Consider the following 27,055-nt stretch of genomic DNA (forward strand, 5'->3'; position numbering starts at 1 on the left):
GACGGTACCGTTCATCGGTCAAGGGTATACGGTAGCTGCGCTCCCCTGCTAGAACCTCCAAACAAGCTCAAGGTCCATTTGTAGGAGAACGTAGGGTAGTCAAGCTTCCAAGACTGCAGACACATCCAAGTGAGGCGCTGCATGGGGCAGTTTGCCATTGTTTTGTGCATAATGCACAGAGAGGGTGTGTGTGTGTGTAAACTCTTTTATATTTCCCTTTATCGCTTCTTCAATTCCCCACTCACCTACAAATCCGTGAGCAACTCATGTCACACCCCCCCACACACCCCGCCCCCCCCCAAACCAGGTAAAACTGGAATCCTTGGAAACATAAAATGTATTTTTCCCCACGTAAATGTGTTCTTCACCTGTGCAAGTGCTTGTCAGCCCAACAGCTAACAAGAGCACTGGGCTTGTAAGGTATAAACTATCTTCAACTTCTACTGCCTTGAAAGCCAGGGGAGAAGGCTAAAGAGGTGACACAAGACAGAACGATAGAACAGGAACAGAACAGAATAACTTCCCTTGGAAAGGGACCCACAACAATCTAGTTCAGCTGCCTGTCCTCCTGAAGGGTTATGCATATTATAATTCAGTCTTGCAGGTAGGTTCAGAAGAGCTGACAGCCAAGGAAGACTAAGTGATCAGTTTTACAGGGAGCTCACAGCATATTGCAGAAATTACATGCTTAGACTCAAACCATGTGGCCAGTGAATGTGCAGTGTCCCTCCAAGGCAGCTTGTTAAAAAAACCCAAACCCCAACTAATAAAAAACCCCAATCAAACGAAAAACAAACCAAAGTGCTTTCATTAAAAACTGAATAAAAAAGCAAGCAAGTCAGTCAGCCAGTGCTTCCTCAAGGACAACTTTATTCTGGGCAGGACATTTGCACAGAAAGAATGAAACAAGCATTTAGAATGTTTCTGAACAAAAACACTGAATAAACAAGAACCATTATTTCTCCACATCTGACAATTTCACACCTTCCTTCCATATTAAGTTCTAAAATGTTCTTTCAGTACATGTTTTCCTCCTCACATTATAGAACATCCTGCTCGTATCAACAGCCATATCAGATACAGGAACACCATGGACTTTCTGGCTTTTTTTTTTTCCCTTCTTGTTAACATCATGGCACTTACACACTACTTTTTGGAAAATCTGCATTACAGGGGTAAATGAATCCACTGTCAAGACTCCTTTATTATTACATGTTATGCCTAAGCCTGAGAAAATGTAAACAGTACAATTCTAAAAACATTTTCCACAAAGATGCTGCTAAATATTAAATCACAAAGTAGTAGGTTACATATCATAAATTCTCAGATATGCTGCTTGTCCAGATTTCAGTATATAAAGACCTCCATCTTTTCCATATCTGTATTGCACAGAGACAGCATGGTAAAATACATAAACTCCATCCTGCTCAAAAAGAACTTTTCCAGCTTCAGTACGAATGTGCTTGAGTAAAGGATACAGCCATTACATCTAGATAATTTTCTCTCACTAAGTTAAAACTAGCTGTGATTCTCAATGTTAAGATTATTAGCTTTTTCTCCAAAAATAAAGGCTTTAACTTAGGAAAGGAGGAGATATAAAAAAATGAAAATTATAAGTACAACTTACTTTTCTAATCTTTTGACTGGACAGACTAAAGCCTGAATGCTATAGTCAAAAGAATCACTGACGGTCTGATAAAGGTTCAGAGATTACAGGCCAGGTTCAGGTTCATCCTGTGTTACTTGAACCTCACAGAGTTGTCCCCCTCCTCAGTGGAGAGACTCAGCTATCTCCAGAATGTTAGTATGCTCTCAAATGAGACAGATTTCTTCTGACATGATTCTCACTCACCAGGGGTGAGTCACCTCACAACAAAGGAGCTCACACTTAGGTATGATGAATCCAAGCCTCAGCTGCCTGTTCTCATGACTTGTCTCCTTCCACTCATAGGAACTAAGACCAGACTACTTAAATAGCCTACTTAGGCCTAGGGATACTGGGATAGGTTCAGGGTGTTCCTTCTTGAGACAAATTACCTGCTGATGAAATAAATTAAATTTTATGTAGACATAAATACAGGTATTTATTTCCAAGAGAAACAACTACCTTTCCAGTTCTATCACAAATATACATATTTCCCTTTCCACTAATCCACAGACACCCATCAGTGTGCGCTTCAGAAATCAAATGGCTGTTTTACTTTACTGCCAAGCATTGGCATCACTGTTGTGGAAGCAGTTAGGTATGGTTTGGAGTTAATACTTGCTATGCCCAGATAACAGGGAAGCAGGACATACAAGATGTCTTTGGCATGTGTAAGTCTTTCATGCACACTTTTGCTCTCTCTTGTCTTGTACTGTCTCACTGTGGGCTGAGCCTATAGAAGCAAACAGTGACCAGTGCTCCCTGTGGTTCCCCCTGTAGCACTGAGCCAGCAGCCTACCCTAGGGTACAGTTTCCTCAAAATCCCACACGTTCACCATGGGAAGCACCAAAAAGGCCAGAATCTCTTCTCAGTCTCAAGACCACAGCAGCTGCCCCTTGTGTGTGCTGGCAGATTCCATGGAGAGGATCTCACTGACACACAAGCTATTCAGTTCCTGTGACATGGCTGGAAGCTGAGAACTACACCTGCTCTGATCCCTTTAGGCTGGATTTAAGTCTCATAAATAAACTATTTTCCTGAGCTGATCACAAAATGAGCTCAGAAAGATAAGCATTTCTGCACACTCCTGCAGAGAGATGCATTTTCTCAGCACACTTCAGCTTTGGCAGCACTGCTCCAGAACACAGCTATGGAAGGTTTTCTCCCACAGCACTGAACAATTCTATCTTTCTTCTGTAGAAGGAAGTGCAGAAAAGACAAATGCTGACTGTGCTCTAAAAGAATCTTCTGCTGATGGCTGGACTCTGGCACTCCTTTCCAGAGTAGAACTAAACCAGATTATGGGGATACATTCTTTTCTCTATACCTTGATATAAATCACACTCTCATAAACTGAGTTAAACTGCTCTTCAAAGAACTGTATCAATTTCAGTGAAATCAACCACAGTTTTACAACATTTTCTTAACAGGACCACATAAGATCCCATTTTTTCCTGTAGAGCCTCTGGGCCTAATTTATGGAAGTTGACATATTCTTCCCATTGTAAAAGAAGATGCATTGAGTGAAAAAGAACTGAGTATAAATCTAAGTAAGGTTAGACTGACTCATTTCCTCTGGGTTGTTTTGGGTTTTTTTCCTTAAGTGATTTAGAACTGCAGTGATCTAAAACAGTTGTGAAAAATAAGTCAGCTGCATAGATCTTGTTTCCTTAAACTATGTTGCTGGCATATCATTAATATTTTGTTACTCTGAAACCAGTTTTCTTAGCTCCATTAATTTATTGTTAATACGTTCTTTAATATAGCTTCAGCTCTTACACTTGCAACAAAAGAAAAAGAAGAAACAGAATCTCTTTTTTCTCTTTAGAAATCATTAGACCATTTACAGGAATTTAACAGTAGGTCCACATTCTATTTCATAGTGAACAATGCCAACGAACAACTTTTGAGCAGGAAAAAGGAACACTGTGTCAGAAAATGGATCTACAGAAGAGAATTTACCCTTCACCAAACAAGAGTAAGATTTGGTAAAATTTGAATAGCAGTCCAACAACAAACCTTTCAAAGGCGAAAATAAATTTAAAAAAGGTGCCTCCCAATATCTTTTAGCAGTCTCTCAGTGACTGTGAAGGAGTTTAGACTGTTAAGTCGCTCACTCCTCTGATGTCAGTATGAAGCAAAAAGCATAGGACAACAGAAGTGTGGCACTGAGACATGGCATCACTTGAATTTACACAGCCTCAATTAGCACATAAAACTTCAGAAAATGTCTAATGAATGCCCCTTCCTCAGTACTTCTCCTTCACTGCAATATTGCACCACGTTTTTTTTAATCCACTTCTATAAAAAAGTTGAGTCTAATAAAAAATTTAAATTTTTTTGAAGTTCATTATAAAAATTTACTGTATAAAAATGCCTAATACCCTAAGCCTTATATACAAAATGCATCACTTTTATGAAAATAACTGGACCCAAGTATATAACAAAACATTTTTATACAAAAAGGTACAAGATTGCATTCAGATTAATGCAAAGAAGTTAAAAAACTCTTCAAAATGTCTCATTCATGGAAGATATGCTCCTTTTAAATGTACAGGCATATAAACCAGTATGAATGGTCCCACACTGGACACCATTTCAGGGATGCACACACTGCTCAGAGGGTACTTCCCAGGTCACCGGTGAGCGCCGTACTTCGCAGACCAGTCAACGCGCCCGTGGATCGGCTCCGCTGCCGGAGGGAGAGGCATTAACCGCGGCGAGCTTTTGGTAGGTGAACTGAACGACGGCCATCCAAGAAGGGGTCTGACTGATGTCACAGATGCAAAATCTAAAAGACAAAAAATGCTTTGATATAAAGGTTCAGTGACAGCCGTTCATACGGAACAACAACTGGGTGCAGGTCCAGATCCTTACTTCTTCAGGAGGTTAGTCTCCTTTTTTAACAAAGTTTGCTGACATGAAACAACAGCAGACCCAATCCCTAAAACGTTAGCAGACACAGAGTATTTACATCACTGATTTGGCAAGTGTAAATTCTGTGCCAGCTCTCACACCAACCTATAGGTCCCATTGACATACGCTGTAGATAAACCTACATATTTAATAAACAAAAGTAAACACAAATGAACAAATGAAGAACAAACATGACGTTCTGCAAGGTTACAAACAATACTTTCAGTCAGTCATATACTGACAAATAAAATAAAGCAAAGATAAGTAGTTCAGTGCTGCATACATACAGCATTACTGGAGTACTGACCAAGGGACCAAGAGAACTTTAGTACTAGACTTACCAGAAGATGGGTCCACAGCTGGTGCTAACTGAACCCTCTGCCCAGCAGAACCTACTTCCTTCTTCAGAAATGAAGGGACATAAGCATTCGTTGGACCACTTGATCCTATGGGCCCTGAAAGAAATGGCAAGGAACACCTGAATACAATGGATCTCCCATACTGTCAACAGGAGACACAAGATGTCTTTGTGTGTGCCCTGAGGGACCATTTTCAAGACCATGCCTGATCATGGACTGACCAAAACAAGAACTTAATTGAAGGCACTTGAAATCCACAGCTCCTATATATACACCTCCTGTATTCAGGAGACTCTCAGCATCAGACTGTATTAGAGATGAATGGAAAACATGTACAAATTGTACCTGTCAGAGAGAATGGCAGTTCTCTCTGACATCTCAGCTTTTTCAAGGTTTCTCAAAGCTTTCAAAACTCAGCATTTCAATTGGAATTATCTTGCTTGACTTTCAGCAACTATGTGCTAAGGATATATTGACTCATGGTTTCTATGTAGTGAGTCTGCGGCTTTGGTGCTACACAAAGCTCTTAGTGAAGCCTGTGAGAGCACAACTTAATGTGGTACAGATTCACATTTCAAATTTTGAAAGCCAGCTACAAAACTTGTCCCTGAGATGAGCAGGAACAGATTTGACTGATCTGTAGGACAAGCCATAGAAATGGAACAAAACAGTCCGGAGTTATAGCACAGAAGGGCACTAAACAAGATATCATGCACAGAGCAGGGCCATCACACATGTGCCTACGCTGTACTAGAGCAGTGGCAAAGCCTATTGTGGGAAATGATGGTAATAAATAAAAAGAAAAAACATCCTGTGCTGCTACAAAAGAAGCAAAAGCTTGTAGAAGAGCCAGGAAGGAGACGTGATACGTATATAAAGGTTCTCATGTAGTTTAGCTATTTACAGTGTTCTCCCATCTTGAATCTTTAAAGAGAGATTTTCTGATTAAATTACATCCAAAACTTTTTAAGTTGTTGTTTTGCTTTCTTTTAACCTGAGTTTCTAGAGGCCCAAAATGCTTCTTTGGGCCAAGATTCAACACAAACTTTGGCAATAAAACACTTTCAAAACAACATATGCAAAAGAAGTATGGCACTGCAGAACTGTATCACATGAAAATCTGAAGCCACGGTTTAGAGAGGAAATACAGAGATGCAATCTAAAAACATCAGCATGTTATTAACATGTTATGTCTGATAAAAACTAATGTAAAAATCTACAAATTAATTACTTCAACTCAAACAACAGTGATTAAATACCTGAAATACCAAATGCCAAAAAAAAACTGAAGAAGAAAGACTGAAGAGTTTTGCTTTTTGTCGGAATTTTTAAACTGTAATTACTACATTATTTTAAACAACATCAATTGAAAGACACAATGATAGATTTTCTTTGCTTAATTCATGTAACAAGAGTGGTGTGTATGGCTAGTTCGATTTATACCAGCTTCCTCGTGTCATGACAGCCATTTATGTACCAGGTGTACTAAAACAGCTTGGAAACGAGAAAACATGACTTAAAGAAAGTGAAAGCAGGATGGAGTATTTCAGGATGAAGTATTTCAGGTTGAACTACGACGTCCAGCGTTCTATGCATGGGGTACTTCAGACTAGTGAGGATTCATCAGAAGAAATTACTATGTTTCAGTTTAAGGCAGTCTCCCAAAGAAGAGAGCTCATAATCGATTTTAACACAAAGAACTGACAGGGTAAGCAGGCGTCTTCAGAGCTGACAACATTCTGGAAATGGATGACTCTAAAATACACCGGTGGGGAATTGTACAGACATCACTTATTATCATTTCTCAGAGTCTTAAGCACACCTTCTTACCTGAATTCATTCTGTTGGTAGTACTTCCTTCCAAACCAGAGATTTTCCCAGACAAACTGGAACTGGGCCAGTGATTAGATGGAACAGATTCTTTGTTTGAAGTGGACACTATGCTATTCCTGGTGCTTATTCCTATATTGCAAAAATGCAAAGATTACTTCACTAAAATCCTTGTTGCCATACAGGCCCACATTCATTCCACCTGATGCACAATCTTAGAGCAGATGTCTGGTTCAACTTAGCCAAAACCTCTCCCCTCTCCCTAACTCTCTGAGTCACTCTCCATCCTCTCATAATACAGGAATGCTGGAACTAGCCACAGACCCTAATCCTGCAGACATCACAATGTAAGTAGTTCCACTAGCATCAATGGCTGCTTATATCACAGGACAGGGTCCTTACCTCAAGGCCACAAATGTTCTCATGTCACAGAAAGTGAACCTTGCTATGTACATGAAATCTGTGCTTCCAATAAAAGCACAGATTTTATTGTAACTTGAGAGGCAATAATGGCAATTACATTTCTCATAGTACTGTACCCTTCTTTGTCTCTACTGAAACCTAAGATTATGCAAACAGTTTGCACTACAGTTCAGATGACACCTATTATTTGTATTTAATATAGCTCCCATATTTAAGCAGGGTGCCAAACATTCAAGGATGCACTCACAATTTATGATATGGCTAAAGCAGTATTGGAATCAATGTGTTTGACAATCTTCTCTAGTAAAACAAGTTTTAGCTACCAAAACCCTATCTAAGTGAGACATTTTCAAGTCAATTATTATTTCAGGAAAAAAGACTGAGTTTGCTGTCACAATACCTTCTAGTTTGCTTAATTAATTTTGAAGAAGCAGTACTACAAATGAATAAATAGCTAACACTACCTTTATGAATAGAAATTATAAGAATATACTTATATTCATCTCATTTTATATACTGGCAGACAAGCTGTCTGCCTCCTGTACTTCATCCTGCCTCTGCACTGGTGTCAGTATAGCAGAGGTTATCATGAAGACAGGCACGTAATTCTCTACAGAGACACAGATCTGCATTTTACTTAACTCCAAACTACAGCAAAGCACATTCCCACTACTAGTTCGCCTGTTGTTCATGATACTGTACGCTCATGAGGTAAACACATGGCACTTTCTTTTCCAGTTCAGAAGACCAGTCTTATACTTTTTAGGTAGACAGGCAATAGTTTGGCACATATACAATATATATTGGCACATAATACTTAAGACATTTTCTAACTCATTTCCAAGAATAAAGTATCCATCAGGAGGAAGAAGTACCAACAGTCCTGTCCCCTTGTTTCTACTGCTAGACTACTAGAATGTAGTTTGTGTCATGGCCGTCTACACTACAAGCTCTTTCTGTCCTCGTGTTCTTTGAGCAGTAGCCACCCCCTCCACAAGTTCAAAGGGTAAGACCTAATTAACCAATGACTATTTAACAGTCCTGTTGGAAGTGCAGGAAGAAAAGGAAAGTACTTTACTAACCAGGTCGATACCTAGAATGGTTTAAGTAGTGTTGCTTTGCTGCAGAGACTCGCAGTGTAGGAGTGTCCTGCCGCAAAAAGGTCGCATGGGAAGTTCGTGCACTGCTGCCAGAACCTACAGCATCCAAAGGCTTCAGGTCCAAAATGCTTTCAAATCTGCAATTCAAAAATTGGTATGTATAGTCCAATTCTTACAGCACATGTATATTCACAGCTGACTTTTTCAACTACACCCATCTCCAGGAATCATTTCCTTGTAATGTGTTTGCTACACCATAAACACACAGGCAACAGGGAATATTATCAATCCGAATCATGCAAGTGCCCCTGAAAATCAGATTTATGCTTCTAGCTTCCTTATATACTGCTTTTAAAGTTTTTATAAAGCACTCAGTAAGTTTCTCTCTTCTGTATACTATTATCCATGGAAACTGTAGCTTAGACTCGTCCAAAACAGTTTATATGCATGCAATATGTCAAAATGGTCCACATGTAAAATTGAAAGTATATATTAAAAAATTAACTTGGGGAGACTTAAGCCAGTTATAATTTTCAGTGGAAAAAAAAAAAGAACAAAAAATTGTATAGATATACATTTCTAGATACAAAGAAAGCATGAAGAGCAACATTACTAAGAAAGAGGAAAAGAGCAAAGAAATAGACCAAATAGCACATACACATAAAAAAACCCCCTACCTACAAAGAGTTTCATCATTCTGCCTCTTCTTGTTTTTCAAGTCCATTCTCATGATGGAAGAGCTGAAATCAAGGTCTTCCAAATCATCCCAGTCTTCAGAACTCTTAACTGTCCTGGGAAGATGTCCCCATCTTCGCCTAGGTTTTGGTTTAAGTTCACCATTTATATTCTCAGACCCAGCAGATGTTTTCTGTTATAAAGATTGAAAAGAAACAAACCCACAGGCTTAGACCACAATCTAGGTGACAGGAACAAAGAGGACTTTTTTCCCCTCTACCTCAAAGAGTAATAATGGTAGTAGGGCTGTAACAACACAATCTTCAACTTTCATTAAATATGCTAAGAACACAATCTGTAGCCTGCTGGTATTATTCTCTATCTTCTGGATTTTGTCCTGTAATAAAGCATCTTGAACTTACAGAAGAAGAAATTTCTTGGGTCTCAATTCCAATTCTGTTCATGTTCCAGTATGCAGCTCCCAAACCATTACCTTATGCTCAATTTTTCCTTCTAGACCCATGCTGGGAATATAAAACTGCATGAACACTTATGTTTCCACAAGCCTATGTCTAGACATTTAATTTTTTTTTTCTCTTGCAGGACAGCACAGGCACAAGTTTGTGTCTCTTCAGTCATTCAGACTCAGCAGTACATTTTGATTTTGTATGACACTGGTCAGTACAGACCCTGCTTATGACTGACCCTGTAGCAGCAGCATTCACACTGTCTGCTCTCATCACCTATTTTGTGAATCCAGTCTCCTCATTAGAAGACAAAAAGGGTACATTCTCATGCTGAAAGAAGAATCTGTTAGTTTCCATGTCCAGTAGGGATGACCAAAGGGACTATTACTCCCAGTCAATAAATTGGATGCCTTAAATGGATGAAGGCAGTAGTCTCCTTTCCCTCATTTCAATACAATTTAGCTTCATACTTTTCTCTCTGGCATCAATCCCATTAATATTTTGAACACTGTACATCCGTTTTATTCATATGAAATCAGTGTCATCCTGTAAGTGGTGCAGGTGTAAAGGGTACCACAAAATGGCTCTAAAACAAGAAACTGACTTGCTTGTTTTACAGCAACTGGATTTAGATTTCAATAGAGGAACTTCCAGTTTCTAGCAGTTGGAACGTTGGAACCATTTTTTAGTTCCACTCACTGTCCTTTTAGTGAAGTACAAGAACCTTGAAAGAGAACAAGAAAAAGAAACACAAGAAAAAGTCAGGCAGTATATCAGAAAGCTTATCTTATGCTAGATGGACCTTTACCTGCTGAGGAACCTTATTGTGTATTGCAGGCAGAAGAACCTGGTTAGACTTGTCCTCCTGTAAATAGTTATTGGGCGCAGCTTCAGAGTTGTCTGTCTTACATGCGTACACCATGTGCTGAGAAGACTGGCTTTGCTGAAAAGATCTTGATGAAATTCGGGCATGAGGTTTCAGAGGGGGCTGTGCTGGAGGGACAGGCTTAACATGCAGAGATAATTTGTTATGCAGTTCCTTTTGTTTTCCCAGTTCCTGAATGCCCAGGGCATGCCCAACCTGGAAGTACGAGTATCGAAGTGCCTAAAAAGTAATAAAGATGTTAGGCTTAGAAAACCAAAGTTTTCCATTTACCCCAGTCCTATGTGTCAGCACAAATTTAATTTCCTTCTTTTGTGGGGTAGAAAACAGCAGAAGATCCATATCTCAACACTGATTCTACCGAGCAAAATCCACTTCAAAAAAATGCTGCAATAGTAGGGAATTTTCAAGAGATATTGAATTATCAAATCCCCTGTGGACTACTACAGAAGGAAAGGTTCTGCAGAATTAAAGTAGTTAACCAGGTATATGGCATCTAAAGGCATGTTTCATTACATGCTGTCTCTTCATGTGTGTGTGTGTGAAACACATCCCTCTCATAATTACAGATTCAGCCAGCAAAACTCAATAACCCCAGAAACATCTCCTCTATTCTCCATTTCTAAGACTGAATTAAGTGAAAGAAATACAACCCTTATGGAAATCAGCCTCTACCTCTTCTGACAAGTTAGTAAAGTTAGTTAGTAGAAGTACTTTTATCTGCCTTACAAATAATTAGGAAGTTGTCAGTAAAGGCAATTAATCTATCTTGCTGTTTCAGGCACACTCATCTTCCCTTCCCAAAGACTTCTTACTGCAAAAAGTTTCTAAAAGCTCAGATTCCTCACTCTATTTATACTTCACTGTAAAACATTTGTTAATGCTCTTAATAGTGCTACAGTCAGTGTTTTTTTATTCTTCATTACCTTTGAGAGTTCTTAATCTATTTCACTTTTTAACTGTTTTCATTAAATTTCAAGCTTTTAAGTGCAATTTGTACTGAAGGTCCAGTTAAATCACAAAGGTTCAGCTACGGCCCTTGAAGTCAAGTGTCAAGAATCCCATCTGTTTTCCAAAAGGTGCCCTGCTCATTGTATTAGTTGAGCACTACCTGAAACCAGCAGCTACCACCACCTGTACGTGCAATACTGATGACTTGGGCAATGCTTATGTACAGGATGTTGGAACATATCTGCAATGCACTTAAGCTGAGACTGCCCAACAAAAGCAAGCCTTATCCAGGCAAGACTGGGCTGGAGGAACAGAGAGCAAGGTGGACTAACAGCTGGCTGAAAGGTCAGGCCCAAAGGGTGGCAGACAGTGCAACAAAGTCTTGGTTGGAGGCCAGGAAGTATCTGTGTTCCCCAGAGGCAAATACTGCTCCAACACCGCCATTAATGTCACTGGTGATGCAGAGTGCACCCTCAGCAAGTCTGCTGATGACACAAGTAGAAGGAAGGGCTGACACACTGGTCAGCTGGGCTGCCACCCTGCAGGACTTGGGCAGGCTGATGAAACGGGATGACAGGAGCCTTACCAATTTAACAAGGCTAAATAGCAAGTCCTTGGAAGGAGTAACCACATGCACCAGTCCATGCTGAGGTCAGCCACCTGGAAAGCAGCTTTGCAGGGAAGGACCTGCTAGACACCCAAGTTGAACATGCAACAGCTACCAAATATGCCCTTGCTGCAAATAAGACTAAGTCCTGGGCTGCCAGAGCAGAAGCACTGCCAGCAGGTCAAGAGCAGTGATCCTTCCTCTCTGTTCAGCACAGGTGAGGCCATGCCTGGACTCCTGTATCCAGTTTCGGCCTCCCCAGAAGAAGAAAAGAGATAGACATAGTGGAGAGAGTCCAGCAAAGGGCCACAAAGGTGATTAAGGGACTGGAGCACCTCACATATGAGCAAAAACAGAACTGGGACTGTTCTGCCTGGAGAACAGAAGGTTATTGAGGATCTTATCAAAGTATGTAAAAAACCAGAAGGGAAAGTGCAAAGTAGATTGAGCGAGTCTCTTTTCAGGTGTGCCCAGTGACAATGGACACAAACTGAAACACAGGAAGCTCCTTTTGAACATCAAGAAACACTTTTTAACTCTGAGAGTAACTGAGCACTGGCACAGGCTGCCTAGGGCGAGGTGATGGAACCAGATTCCAGTCATTCTGTGACACACCACAATGAACACTGCATCACAGCCTTCAGCCATACATCCTACCTTGACTCTGCTGCTATTCACAGTGACTGGATTATACTTAATTCAAGTGTATTTACATGCTGCAGTCACACCTTTGATTAATGAGCACATACCCCAAGCAGCTGATGTTTCATGCAAAAGATTAATTATTCTCTCTTAATTACCCTCTTTTGTCTTTCAAACTGTTCTTGGATTCTCCTCCTTCTAAGAACTGCACCCCTGAGCAACTGCTAAATGACTTTTCATTGCATTAAAAGAAAAAAATCACAAGCAGACAAAAAGAAAATATAATCAAACCTGACTAGCTGTTGGCCGCTTTTTGGGGTCCCACTGCAGCATGTCTCTCATGAGCTGCACTGCTTCACTGCTAGCATTAGGTATGAGAGTTTTTAGGTTGTTAGGTACACACTGAGGCCACCGAAAATTCATGGAAGCTGAAAGTTGGTAGCCTTCAGGCCAGTCGTTCTGGAAGAATGAGATTTTCAAACACAGAAGAAGTTCAGCTGTAAAGTATCAGTGCCTAAGCACACTAGCACATATTCTACCAGTAACAGACTGTGTCCAGCTTACTCTAGTCTTATATAGAAAATTTCATTACAAATCTTCACCCCAAACCTCTGGTGAGAGGTGAGTCTTGCTGCACATCTGACAGAGTCAAAATGCACAAATGGAATCAGGAAATATGAATCTTGCCATTACCCCAATTTTTAGCCTCTTAAACCATAGGTTTTTATGCAATGTACAAGAGAAAATTAAATTCCCACCTAATGAAATCACAGTCTAAGGACTTTGTTTTCTGTGCAGGGATCTATTTCTCCTCCTCTATGTGTCAGGTATATCATAATTACTGTACAGAAATGCTTACTGCACAGAAAATAGGTTTTAATATAGTTTATTATTTCTGAGATCAATACCACAAATTAACAATAAGGAGGAAAATTTATTATTTTATGCTTACTGCTACCATGCCATTGTGTATTGTAGAACAGCTCCAGGATTACTGCAGTCTGGAATATCACTTCAGTTACCTTTTTTGGCGTCCCTAAGACTTGGCAAATTTTGAATATAGTATCAATTTCACTGGCGCCTGGGAAGAGAGGCCTCAGCGTGTAAACTTCTGCCATTATGCAACCAACAGCCCAAATATCTATTGGAGAGCTATAGCAGGTGGATCTCAGAAGTACTTCAGGAGCCCTGTACCTGTAGAGGAAAGAAAGAAAAGGAAATCCCAACAATCAACACAATTCAAACATACATGAAATTGTTCACCACTTCATTCTTTGCTATTAAGAGCAAACGTTCTCTAAAAATCTCCTCTCCTCTTCTGTACACAGACTTTCTTTCTTTTTTTGATTAAAACTACATAATCTTTTGTAAACTCTCTCACACCTTCCTGACACAACAATCCTAGCACGTTCCCACCTGCCTTACTACACTCCTCCTTTGCTGTTGCTATCTGTAAACTATCTTGCACTAACTGCAGTTTTTCAAATTACACGAAGCTTAATAAAAGTTTCATAATGAGGAGGCATCAAAAGTAGTATAACAATCAGCACGAATTCAGTACTGTGCTACTTTCAAGCACTGATTGCAAGTTCCTACAATATAAGTGAGCACTAGCACTTACCATCTTGTGGATACATAATCAGTGTAAGGAGGTCGAGATCGGATTTCTCGGGCTAAACCAAAATCTGCAATTTTCACAAGTTCTGGTCCCATGCAAAGCAGGTTTTCAGGTTTCAAGTCCCTGTGAAAGAACCCTGAAATTCAAATGAAATATTGATGTGGATTGCAATGTCACTCACAGCTGTATCCTTTATTTTCCAACTGGATTGTTTCACTTTAGCTCTTTAGCATTGAAGCTGGAATAGCACACAGATATCACAGTCCCATGTGATCAGCAGAGCTGATCAGTACAGTGCTGTTCAGTTAGGTTGTGAAGAACAGTACACACAAGCTGGCTATCTCGTAACAATTCAGAGCACTTATTCAGACAGCTCTCTTTCAAGTGGCACTTCCCTAACATAAAAAAATTTCCACCATTTTAATGCTAGTTTCATTCTAACTGGAAACTGTCCAATGAAGTAATCAATCAATTACATAAGATGTTATTTTAAACAGAGTATATATTTAAATGAGGGGGTTTTTTGCACTTCAAAGTTCTTTTTAAATCTGAGAACCTATCTGCAAGCACTGAGCTACTCAGCACCACGTAAGAGGATCTCAAACTGGTAATGAATAAATGTTTGGCAAGAGCTCTTTTAATACAAATGAGAGAAGAGGGCTGGTGTATCACTGACTACTGTCTCTGAAATTTGCTTCCACCATTAGCCCAGCAATCTTGCTCTTATGCTTCTTTCTTGCAAGCACCTGTACCACGGTTCCAATATAGAGCTCCCTCTGCAGTACCTAACTGAAGCTCTCCCAGCTCCTTTCCAGAGACTCCAATATGCTTACCTTTTCCATGGCTTTGAGTGTGTTCCCACAGAGAATGGACTAAACATTGACATAGGATGTGTCTACATTGTCCAGTATAACTAGATTAGCTTTTGTTTGTCAGATTCATGTGTAACAGCACTGCAGACACAGTGGGTCTGTAGGTATCTACTAACCAGAAGACTGCCTCCTTCCTAGGGATGCTGAGTGGATGTTCTGGTGCCAGCCTGAATTACTGCTTCTTTGTGAAAGGAATCAGGGAAAGCAATCAAGGCTGTTCTTAGCATTTAGTACAATCACTTCTGTATTTTGCTGCACAGACATGCACCAACAGAATGCTTGTGAGGCAATTTATTTAATGACAAAATTGTAGAAAGAGTAATCCGTTGTGTACTCAAATATAAAAAGATGCTTAAGAGTTTGAATGCACAAAGAATGTAAGAAATTTACTTGACAAGCATTTCCATGCAACACAGGAGCAGAATGCAGAAATAGAGGGGAAAAAACATTAATGTGTTTTTTTCCAAAACTGTTGTGGAGAGCATCTTGGGACATTGATTCTTACACCATGAGCCTGTTTGGCTTGCCAAACACTTCCAGGTGTTCTTAACTATAGATTTGCAACATCTTGGCAGAAATACAAGTCTAGTGTGGTAGCAGGTCAGTGAAGAAGACAGTTTTGACATAGAACTGCTCAGTCTTAACAGCTATAGTAAGTTAAATAGCAGTAAAAGATGTTCTGAAATGCTGTGATCCATTTGACAATTAATTGAAAAAAGCTGGCTTAGAGTTTTGCAAATCAATCATAATATTTTTCTGTGTTTACATATTATGTATGTCACAGAAACAGACTCGAATTTATAGTTAGGTTTCAGATGAGTATCCAAGCCCCACTAGAAGAGTGAATAAAGTCATTAGCTGGAAAGTATTTTGTAAAACACAGTTAAATGTGTTCTTCAAGTGAACTGTAATGCTGGTCCTTATAAGCATTTTGCTTCCAGGACTCTGGCCACTGATGTCAGCTCTCTTCCAATAACCCAGAGAGCTGTCCAGCAACAGACCCTTCAGTGTATCTAGCAGATAATATTGCAGAGGTCAGCAAAAAACAGTGAGGAAGCTTTTGTTAAAATAAGGTGTTTGTTTTGAGATTTTTTTATTAGTTAACTGGGTCTCGTTACTACTGGCTGGTACATCAGCTTTAGCTTTTACCATTTTTATAAATATTAGTTGGAAGCCCATGCAATGAAAGCTGCTTGTCACTCGGACTTTACTACTTTAAATATATCTTCTAGAAAATACATGTTTTATTTAGGTATCTGCATGTACCTTGAGAAAAAAGTAATTTTTTCTTTATTCTCAGTCTCAGGGGACCTTTAAATCTATCAAGGAATGTGTTCACTAACATCCAACGAGTCTGAGAACGGCCAGCTGCCAGACTGAAAAAGTTGAAGTCTACAGAAAAGGAACTGAGAAGACCTCCAGAATGAAGTGTTAGGCAACTATAAAATACAGGTGTTTTCAGTCATCTGAATCTCTCATACAGAGCCATTCTTTTGATCATTCCTTCTACTAAAGTTAGTAATGTAATTGCTTGTGTATTAATCAAAAAACTTACACAAACACTATCTGTCTCTAATTCAGAAGGTTTATAGCTAAAATGTAACCTACCATGCTTATGAATAAATGCAAGCCCTTGGAGGATCTGATACATAATATTCCTAACTGTAGACTCAGGGAACAGTTTGTTTCTGTGGAATAAAAGGGAATAAATAAATATTAATGACTAAATTAATACATTAGCTTATGCTATCTAATGAACCAAAGATAAAAGGTAGCAATGACAAATAAAACTGCTAGTCAGCTTTTTGTATTTGCCTACTTTCTTTTCTAGTTACAGAAGAATTTCTTAGTTCCTCTACAGTCACTTGGCACAAAACTGGCCATTTAATTAAGAATTAAGGAAATAAATCACATTCTTAAAGGTTTGACTTACACAATGTTAAAGAAGTTCATGGCCTAGCTAAACTGTAGAGAGTATGATGCAAAGCATACTTTTAGAGACATCTGGGCTTTTTGCTTTCATAAGAAGGTAGGACATCAAGCATTTCTGTGAAATTCCCAAAGATAATTGGTTTCTGTCATAGACTTGAACCATTCTTCCAAGTTCATTATTTCATATTCTCTCTCTCTCTCTATATATATATAATATAATTATGTATATCCATACATATGTGCCCAATTAAGTTTTCTATACCTGTGCATGCATAGTAAGCATTTTTATGCTTAAAAAGGTATTTCATGTGGCATTCACATATGTGAACTGTAACAATAACCTCACTTTGTTAAATCAAGGAAGATTCTTGTCAGCTGCCAGGCTGACACTATGGTCCATAGAGAGAAACAATTCAAAGCAGGAAATTTTGCCCTCAGTTATCCTCTGGTATATGTTATCATGGCCCAAAGGCTAAAATTAAGACTCTTAACACTCCAGCAAATATCAAAAAGCTAGATTTTATTCAGAATGCTGACAAATGAAACAAGCAGTCTTTGGTCATGTCAGTTCAAATTGCAAGGAAAAATAATTCCTGGAAGCAATCCAAAATTTGACACCTCTTGATTATTGCTCCAAGTACTTTTTATTTATTCATTTATTCAAGGAAGCCATAAGAGGTGGTGAGACCACTCTCTTATAAAAAAGCACCACTGGAGTACTTACATAGAAATCAGAAGTTCTAGGTCCAAGGTCTCCTCAGTGTGAGGACTGTTAAAAACCCACAGCTCCTACCTCTCAAAAGAACACACTACTCCCCTCCACACCAACGTGGGACAAGACACTGGAAACTCTCACTGGACTGGCTGAGATATGCTCAAAGGTGACAGTCACAGCTCCTACTGCAGCCTGCAGCTTTAAGCTATAGTGATCCAAGCCTAAACAAATGGTCCAAAGTCCTTTGAACAGTATCAAGGGTGTTAAAAGCACATTACACAAGTAATTAATTTACGTGAGGATGGGTGATGCTGTTACATACCTCTCTTTCATTAACTGATAAAGATTTTCCTTCATGTATTCAAACACAAAATACAGATGATCATTTTCCCTGATAACTTCTTTCAGCTTTACCACATTGGCATGGTTTAATTTCTTCAAAGACTAGAAACAGAAAATACAAATAGGATTTTATAAGGGTCTTAATATAGTGAAGGAGAAAAAAAACCAACCCCCAATTTATTTCACTGTTGCAGAAGGATTAACTTCAAAAACTCTTTGGCGTCTTAAATAAGACAGCTCTGAGAACAAAGACCAGATCTCCAAGCATTACCACATACATATACAGTCTATGCAGCAATTTAATGCGCTGCTCATTCAAAAGCCAGCTATCTGCTGTCACTGTAAGCACAAAACAATAGCATTTTCTCTGTAATAAACTTCCTAATTCACACTCTTCTCGCACCTGCATTGGCAACAGTCAGAGTCAAGATTAAAAGCAACCCTGGAAAGTCTTCCTTGGTATTGTGGATTAACTTTTGCAGGCAGCTGAGCTTGTTCAGCCCTCCAAGTGGGATGGGGAAAATAATCAGAAGGGCAGAAAGTGAGACAACTCATAGGCTGAGATACAGAGTTTAATGGGTAAAGCAGAAGTCAAGAATGCAAGCAAAGCAAACTATGGAATTCATTGACTGCTTCCCATGGGCAGGCAGGTGCTCAGCCACCTCCAGTACAGCAGGGCTCTGTCACATATAATGGTTACTTGGGAATCAAATGCCATCACTCCGAAGGTCTCCTGCTTCCTCCTCTTTCCCCCAGCTTTTGTTGCCCAGCACAATGTCACACGGCATGTCTCTTTGGTCAGTGGTCTTGGCTGCGTCCCCTCCCAGCCTTTTGCCCACCTTCAGCCTACTCACTGACAGGGAAGCATGAAAAACAGAGGGCCTGAAGTTGTGAAAGCACTGCTCAACAATAACTAAAACATACCTGTGTTGTCAAGACTGTTTTGGTCAGAAATCCAAAACACAGACCCACAGAAGCTGCTACAAAGAAAACTAACTCTACCCTAGCTAAAACTAGCAAACTTGGGTCTTGCTTCTTTTTTCAGATTTTCAGTGTATTTGATGTCCACGGTAAGAAAAATGGCCTAGGTTTTTTGCATGTTTTCAGTGCTGACTATAAATTAAGGAGGTGCCTAGACTCTACCCCAATGTTTCGTTGGCATCAGAACTTCATGCTGTATGCCAGTCCCCAAGCCAACTACAGAGAAACAACTGCACGTACAAAAGTTAATGCTGCACAACGGGCATGTGTTCTCAAGCTCTGAAAAACAAGCACCAATCAACTCCAGGTGTTGTGACAGGAAAGTTCTCATTCACACACCCCTCAATGCAGGGAGGAAGTGCTCTCTACAACTAAATATTTTTTGTAAGACTACAGAATTTCAATAAGTGTTTTTTATAAGACTACCGACACCCACTTCCAATGCAGAGTCATGAAACAGAACTGTAACGTCATATGCTACATCTCACTTCTGGAGTAGTGTTTTGACACAGGAGTCGTAAAGAATTTGATGTCACCCCCAAATGTGACAGTGATCACTTAATTTGAAGTCAACCATTGAACAAAACAAGTACCTTAACCTCTCGAAGGTTCATGCACTCCTCCCAGGAATAAAACTTTCTCTTCATTCTACAAAAGTAGAGAGGAAAAAAATGAATTCAGTTCTTCCATGAAAATAGAAGATGCTAGCTCATTTGTCAAAAAACTTTACATCTCTAGACAAGATACAGTCAAGCTGATTTACTAGAATACAAACTCAAATAGAATTACAGTCAAATAACAGTTACTATTACACAGGATTGCATTTTTCTGTATATATATCTTGCTGAAAATAATTCAGAGCCTTCAACAAGCCCAGGCATGCTATTTTTCTTTCTGATGTAGCAATATGGTAGAATAGAGTCTAACTGTAAAAAGAACAAGGGTAGTTTTGACAGTTTTGAAACAAATCAAATGAAGATCCAATCACTTCACTGGGTCTCCAATTTTATCATATTCTCCTTGCCCCTTTTCTCTATTTTCGATTTCTCTGTGATTTTAGTATTTTGCTGTATTTCCACATTTTCCTTCGTCCACTACTCCTCATGTTTTTCCTTCCCTTGCAAGGTGCATCTATCATGCCAACTGCTTTTCAAATTCTGCTTTCCCTTCAAGCTTATAAGCAACTCTGCTCTAACAGAAATAAACTGTGTGACAGTTTTCTCCCAAGCCAGATTGCAACTCTGAACACAGTATTTGTGTGTAATGGATGGTTCTGTGTCTTCATACACATTTTGATTACCACTAAGTTCTTTGAGACATAACTCTATGTTTTAAGACCAAAAGGATGAAGGCTCACACACAGATGCACACAGAAGACGACAGATTAAAACTTACAAAAATAGTCAACTGTGTAGAGTCTGGATTTCAGAGGGAGTTAATCACTCTCTGAATATCTGAGCCTTTGCCTTTAATGATAATTCAGGATTACTTATTATTGTAGCAAGTTTCCAGTTTGAAACGGGCTCTCACAATTAGAGTAGTTTAAGAACTACAAGACCTTCATGTCATGAAGGGGTCTGGATTTTTTTTTTTTTTTTTTGCAATGTTTTTGCAGTTATTGTCTTGTGCACTCAGTTACCAGGCCACTTCTGTTTTTAACAAAGGACCAGCATTAACACCTAAGCTAAGAGAAAACTTCTGGCTTGTTCTGATTTTTCTGAGTTTTTCCCATATTGCAAACTGAAAATTAAAGCAAGACCTTCTAAGCAAGGTCTGATACAGGCAAAATACCCTCAGCAGAGGGGATTTAGAAAGTTGCTGAAGCCAGCTATTGACTGCTCATACAAAACAGCATTGTACTAAAAGCTCTTTAGACAAGTCTGTCCCTTGTCATGGTCAGTATTTCAGGAAGGTGCCTGCAATGCTTTACAGCTGTCTCTTACCATAGCTAGGACAAATAAGCCATTTACCAACTAAAGTCACTGCTGAAGTGGAAGAGAAAATCAAGTGAATTTCTCAAGGTATTTCAAGAAAATCTTAAGTTGAAAAGACCAATATATCAGAGTATAAAATACAGATAACGGACAATGAGATCAGTTGTGTTAATTATCACTGCAGTATTAATATTCCATTGAAAATTAGACTACAAAATATATGTTCCATGTATGCAGCAGCAAAAGGGCTATAGATTTCCAAAGCAGCACTGCAGGATACTCTAAGTAATACGTAAAACACATTTTAATGCATCTAGCAGCAGAGTGCTGTTGTACAATAAGCCCATATATCTCACCCTTTTTATCTCCTGCTGAGGATTTGGAGGATACAAGGAACTTTTTCATGCTGCCCAAATACAACTCCATATTAAGAAGCTGCATGGATTGCGAAGTACTCAAACAAGCATGACCAAGCGCATGCGGACCCAGGAAGGAAAAATCTGGACTATGCATTATTAAGTAATCTATGAGAACACTTACTTTTTAATGGCTATTAGCTCTCCAGATTCAATGCTTCTCCCTAGGAGAACAGAGCCGTAGGTCCCATCACCAAGCTGTCTGATAGTTTTGTACCTATTCATGATGAGGATACTTCAGCTGCAAGCACATTTCAGTTCTTGGCGTTTCCTGTGTTTTTTCTCCTCTGAGTGTAACCAGTTCTTTCTGTGGCAGCATAAATACAGAGCACTCAGGACAGTGTGAACAGTTGCAGGAATCATGTTTTCAAGACTTAGCCTTTGGTCTGAAAGCACAGAACATACTCCATTTGATTTCTGCACCCTTCTGAGATTGCTTGTTTGCAAATTCCACTCTTCTAAGAGAACAGTCTCTGTCAGCCATACACAAACACTTGTCCTGGTGCCTCACCAGAAAGGGCCAGCCTGTATCTGGATGTAACTGGGTATAATCCCCAAAGCCAGTTCCATGCTAAAGCTAAAGGTACCTTACAGAAAGCTTGCAGGCAGTCCTGATGGGAGACACTATTACTAAAGTTACAGGATAAAGTCTCACAGCCTGGACAAAACAATCTGCTACCAGGAAAAAAAAAAATGAAGTTTTACAATACAATGGAATGGGATTTGTCCTAGCCAAATTTTTAGGCATGTAAGTCAACACATTACAAGTCACACTGCCATCAGTTAAACCAATATCCTAAATTTCCATCTGGTCCTATGTGACAGAGCATAGAAGTAGTAGCTACATCAGATTATCTATCCAATCTTTTGTTGTGACACTGCATGAACGAAAAAAAAAAAAAAAAAAAAAAAAAAAAAAAAAACCAAAAAAATATAGAATGGTTTGGATTGGAAGGCACCTTAAAAATCATCTAGTTCCAACCCCTGTGCCATGGGCTGAGACACCTTCCAGTACCCAGGCTGCTCAAAGCCTGACCCCATCTGGCCTTGAATCCTTCCAGGGATGGGGCATCCACAGAATCTCTGCTGGATAATGAAGCAAAAAACTTCTTGTTTCTAGTTTAATGTAATTGTTGCTGGTATTTCCTCCACTATAGTTTAGAAAAAATGTAATCTATTCTATCCAAACTAACCATACATTTGAAGTAAAACAGAATTCCCCTGCAATGAAGGTTTAGTCACTGCATTCTCTTATTTTTCACCTTTTAAAAAAGAATAATATACATGGCTTTTGACTTTTGCCTTCTGTACTGTGTATTTTAACTACATTGTCAACATTTTTTTTGTAGTTGCCTTATATCTCCCTTATTTCACAAAGCTGTATTATGATTTTAGAAGTAATGGGACTATGTTACTGAAATGCTGAACTGACATCAATGCACAGCCACTATTCTGTAGCTGCAAGATATTGTGAACATCCTTTATTTTCCATCTTCTAAGCCTACTAGCCCTACTAATACCGGTACAGGAATAAAGACCAGGCAATTTGAAGTTAGAAGACCTTTTGACAATTTACCCATTGTGCAGCATGTCTCTAAATCTATCAGACACTGGTCAGTGTCTCAGACAGGCAGGAAGAACTGCCTCTAGCAGTACCTGTACAGTTTCAAGTACCAGTTCTTTTTGGCTGGTTTTCAGGTTGTACACCTGAATAGCATAAAGCTAAGTTCAGTGGTCAGCATCCAGGTTGAAAAGCTTTATCCTGCTTACTCCAACTGGTCAGTGACTGCATGGCAGCTCAGAAGCCTTTATTCAGATCCTTGGCAACAAGATTTCAAACAATGACATTGTCTTGCACGTTCTCCTACTCTGAAAACCTAAAATTTATTAATATCCAAATAATTTTATATGGTAATTTCAAATCAACACAGTTGCGACTTGTGGACTCTTCTGCACATACTGCCCTGATGACAGAGTTCTGAAACCATGATCCAGACAGCTGTGATGTCTTAAAATTCACAGATTCCTATGCTGTCCCTGATTTACCATTCACATATCCCTTGCAGGGAACTGTGACTGAAGAGTGGAGGAGCACCCTTGCCTCATATTTGATAACCACAGCAAAAACAAACTCCAAAAAACAACAAAACCCCTCAAATCCAAAACCAAACAAAAAACCAAAACACAAGAAAACCAACCCCCACCCAAATGAAACAATACCCCCAAAAACAAACAAAAAAACCCCAAACCCCCAACCAACCAGAAAAAAACCCCAAACAAACAAACAAAAAACCCCAACAAAACAAAAAACAACAATAAAACCAAACCGGTCAGAAAATACTTATTTCAGTAAGGAATTAATGCTAAAAAACATGCCAGGATGCACAGAAGTTAACCCAGCTCCCCTGGAAGCACAAATCCACCTGTGTGAAAACCCACTGACAAAACCTGAAAGAAGTCTTCTCTGGTTAACTCAATCAGTGTCATTTCTTGTTGTTAATAGTGAGGTTCTTTTCAAAATCTACTTTACTTGGCCTTCAGACTGTTTTGCCTGAGTCCCACACAAATTACTGAAAAGAGCATGGATCTCCGACAAGCAGTCTGCAGAGCTACAACACGTATCATCTAATCTAAAAGTACAATCTACACAAATTCACAGCACCAGAGGATGTAAACAAACTGCAAAAATATCTTAAAGTAAAAAGTGTGTTGATACTAAAGAGTAAAATGTAAATCCCTTATTTCCATCGTGTTGTAACACAGTGTTCACTCTACCTCACCTATACTTTTTTTCCCCGCAGAAATCGAACAGCAAAACGCCTTTAACAGAAAGCCCAATTCGAGCGTACTAAGTACAACTGAAACCTATATTTCGCTTATGAACCCTTTAAATACGTATCCCCTCCTGTTTGAAGTGCTGAAGCACCGAGAACTGAAAGCGAAACTGGCTCGCCCTGCCACAACTAAGAAACGCAGACAGTAAACAAACAGCATGTGCCTTTTTAAACTTGTCCTGCGCTGTGGCAATTACTCGAGGGTATTACTAGCAGGAAGCAGCGAGAAAGGCGCGGTTCAAAGCCGTCGATGTCCATGGGTGCGGTCCCAGCGGCTGCCGCGTTTGTCACAGAGGGCTCTGGGGGTGCCCCGTGAGCCGCACACCAAGGCAGGGACAGATGTGCGATGGCGGGTCCGCCGCTCAGGCCAGGTCCCGGCTCCTGCCCGGCCTCCGCGCTGCGGCGGTGCCCGACCCCCAGCCTCGGCCCTGTACACCCGAGTGTCCCCGCTCCCGTTCCTCACCGTACGAGGCCGCGGGTCCCCCGGCCCGCCGTGCCCGAGCCCGTGCCCGGCAGGACTCACCGCGGACGCGTCTCCCCGCTCGGGCCCGGCCTGCGGACGGGCCCGGAATGGCGGCGCCGCGGCCCCGCCGCCCCGCCTGCCCCTCCGCGCCCCCGGCCCGGCCCGGCCCGGCGGGGCTCCCCGCGGGGGGACAGCGCCCCACGACTGCGGCCGGGGGAGCCGCGCCGGGACCCTCGCAGAGGGGGCGCTGAGCTGGTGGTTAACGAGAAAAAAACAAACCAAACCATCTCTGGAGCATCTCACTTTATGAGACACTGCAGGAGTTGAGCCTGTTCAGTCTGGAGAAGACTAGGAGGGGATTTCGTTAATTCATAGATATATCTCAAAGGTGGGTGCCAAGAAAGATGGTGCCAGACTCTTTTCAGTGGTGCCCAGTGACAAGAAGAGGAGCAATAGCCATAAACTGAAACACATGAGGTCCCATTAACCGTGAAGAAGAACTTTACATTGAGGGTAGCAGAGCACTGGGACAGGCTGCACAGGGAAATCAGAGTCCCTCTCCAGAGACATTGAAAATCCACCCTGGACGTATTCCTGTGTAACCAGGTGACCCTGCCTTGGCAGAGGGGTTGGTCTAAATGACTTCTAGGGGACCTTACCAACCCTAACAGTTCTGTGATTATTGTGAAAACAAAACGCAGCCAAACAAACACAAACCCCACACTCTCACATCTCAGAGAGGAGTTTAAACAACAAAACCAGAATGCAGAAATACCAAACTGTGAACAAATGGGAAGAATATCAACATTTTAAGTGGGGGCCTGTGCCTTCCTCACCCAAGCACCAGCAGCTCACCCTGGCTCTGACAGGGTCAGCCTAAGACATAACGGAAAGAGCAGTAAAAGGAAAACAAGGAACAAAAAATTGTTCTAAAACAATTGATTATAAGGATTGTAATAGTGATACAGGAAGAGACAGCTTCTTTTTACACTTCATCCCTTAGGTTTTAAGAGTAAAGCATACAGTTAATTCCCAGGGTTTGGAAAGACATGATGAGCTAGTGCTGTAATTCAGGAGTACAGTGTAAGACATGACATTCATTTGCTAAAACAGGTGTGGGGAAAAACAAAGCTCTGGGTGCCTCCCCCATCTAGTCAGAGGCTAATCTTTATATTTACACGAATATATCATAAATACTCAAATTCCCTCCAACAGACAGGCGTGATTCTCAGTGAAGCCAGGAGGAGCAGTGAGACATGAGATTTCTGCTTTAAGCCACCCATATTGCATCCCACGTGCACAATCACGTATTAGCACTCAGCCCTGCGACAGCCACAGGATGCCGTTTTTCTGTTGTTACAGGCAAGGCTTTTTCATTCTCAATAGAATCATATAATTATTTGGATTTGAAGTGACCTTAAATATCATCTAGTTTCAACCCCTCTGCCATGGGCAGGGACACCTTTTACTACACCAGCTTGCTCAGACCCCCACCCAGTCTGGCCTTGAACACTGCCGGGGATGGGGCATCCACAGCTGCTCAGGGCAACCTGTGCCAGTGCCTCACCGCCCTCACAGTAAAGGATTTCTTACTAAAATGTAACGTTTAGTATCTAAGCAGAGGCACACCCAGGTAGGAGAAAATCAGCTGTGACTCCATCTCCAAACGAGAAGCAGCACTGATGATAACCAGTTGCAGCCATGAGCAGCCCATCTCAAAGCCTCAGATGGCCACGCTGTGTCATCCCAACTCTCACACGGCCCGCCAGCAGCACCCTGTCCCCCTGGTCCCCCTGCCCGGCCTTGTCGGGCAGCCCCCTTGCCTCTCTCCTCTCCACAGAGCAGCTCTACGGTCACCTGGATGTGAAGCCCACTGCCGATGCCGGCTCCCACAGCCCTTGCAGCCCCATTTCCCGCCCCCGCCGCCCAAGCCTGAGCGCTCACCTACCCCTCCAGAGGACACACGCCTCCTCATCCTCCTGAAAACGCTCAGGGCAGTAGACATGCACAAAGGTTCACAGATCCATACACGTGGTTTTCTTCTGGAACAAAAAGACTGTGATACGCTTAAAAAAAAAATAGGTTTCGTCCAATTTTAGAAAACTTGATAAGGCGTGTGCTGACAGCAGGTGATAACTGTGCTCACTGAACTGGACGGGCAAATTACCAGGGCCACGAGATTCAATGGTCTCGGCACCGCTGTTATCTCCACAGCGCGGCACCGAGCGCTCTCCCGTTACCTCGTCGGCAATTTGCCTGTGCCAAGGTCCCGGCCTGACCGCAGTCGCAGCGGAAATCGCGGCTCCCGGACATCGCCGCTTTACCTCAGCTCCAACTGCTGGGATCGCGCCTGCCGGGATTCCCACTCACTACAGTTCCCGGCAGCCTTTGCTCTGCCGCCCTTCCCCTGGTGTGCCGCCGCGGACTACGCTCCCCAGCAGGCCTTGCA

The 27,055-nt window shown here is 40.9% G+C and overlaps 1 protein-coding gene across 14 annotated transcripts; it reads right to left on the reverse strand.

The window, feature by feature from the left end:
- Window positions 1-847: 847 nt before the first annotated feature.
- On the reverse strand, window positions 848-27,036 carry CILK1 (ciliogenesis associated kinase 1). Of its 14 annotated transcripts, none has more exons than XM_041477372.1 (15): window positions 26,847-27,014; window positions 26,555-26,648; window positions 21,434-21,695; window positions 19,553-19,607; window positions 17,959-18,080; window positions 16,598-16,677; window positions 14,121-14,253; window positions 13,522-13,693; window positions 12,791-12,958; window positions 10,225-10,521; window positions 8,952-9,142; window positions 8,257-8,411; window positions 6,752-6,883; window positions 4,904-5,017; window positions 848-4,437 (listed from the first exon to the last, which is right to left on the reverse strand). In XM_041477372.1, exons 3-15 carry the CDS (start codon window positions 21,532-21,534, stop codon window positions 4,283-4,285), a joined length of 1,875 nt encoding a protein of 624 aa, XP_041333306.1. In that variant the 5' UTR covers window positions 21,535-21,695; window positions 26,555-26,648; window positions 26,847-27,014; the 3' UTR covers window positions 848-4,282. The 14 variants fall into 14 exon arrangements, with proteins under 14 accessions (XP_041333306.1, XP_041333307.1, XP_041333305.1 ...); XM_041477373.1 differs by having other exon boundaries at window positions 26,774-27,014; XM_041477371.1 differs by having other exon boundaries at window positions 26,555-26,662; window positions 26,774-27,014.
- Between the last annotated feature and the right edge of the window lie 19 nt (window positions 27,037-27,055).

Source organism: Pyrgilauda ruficollis, unplaced genomic scaffold (assembly GCF_017590135.1).
Source record: "Pyrgilauda ruficollis isolate IOZ18807 unplaced genomic scaffold, ASM1759013v1 scaffold40, whole genome shotgun sequence".
Classification (NCBI taxonomy): Eukaryota; Metazoa; Chordata; class Aves; order Passeriformes; family Passeridae; genus Pyrgilauda; species Pyrgilauda ruficollis.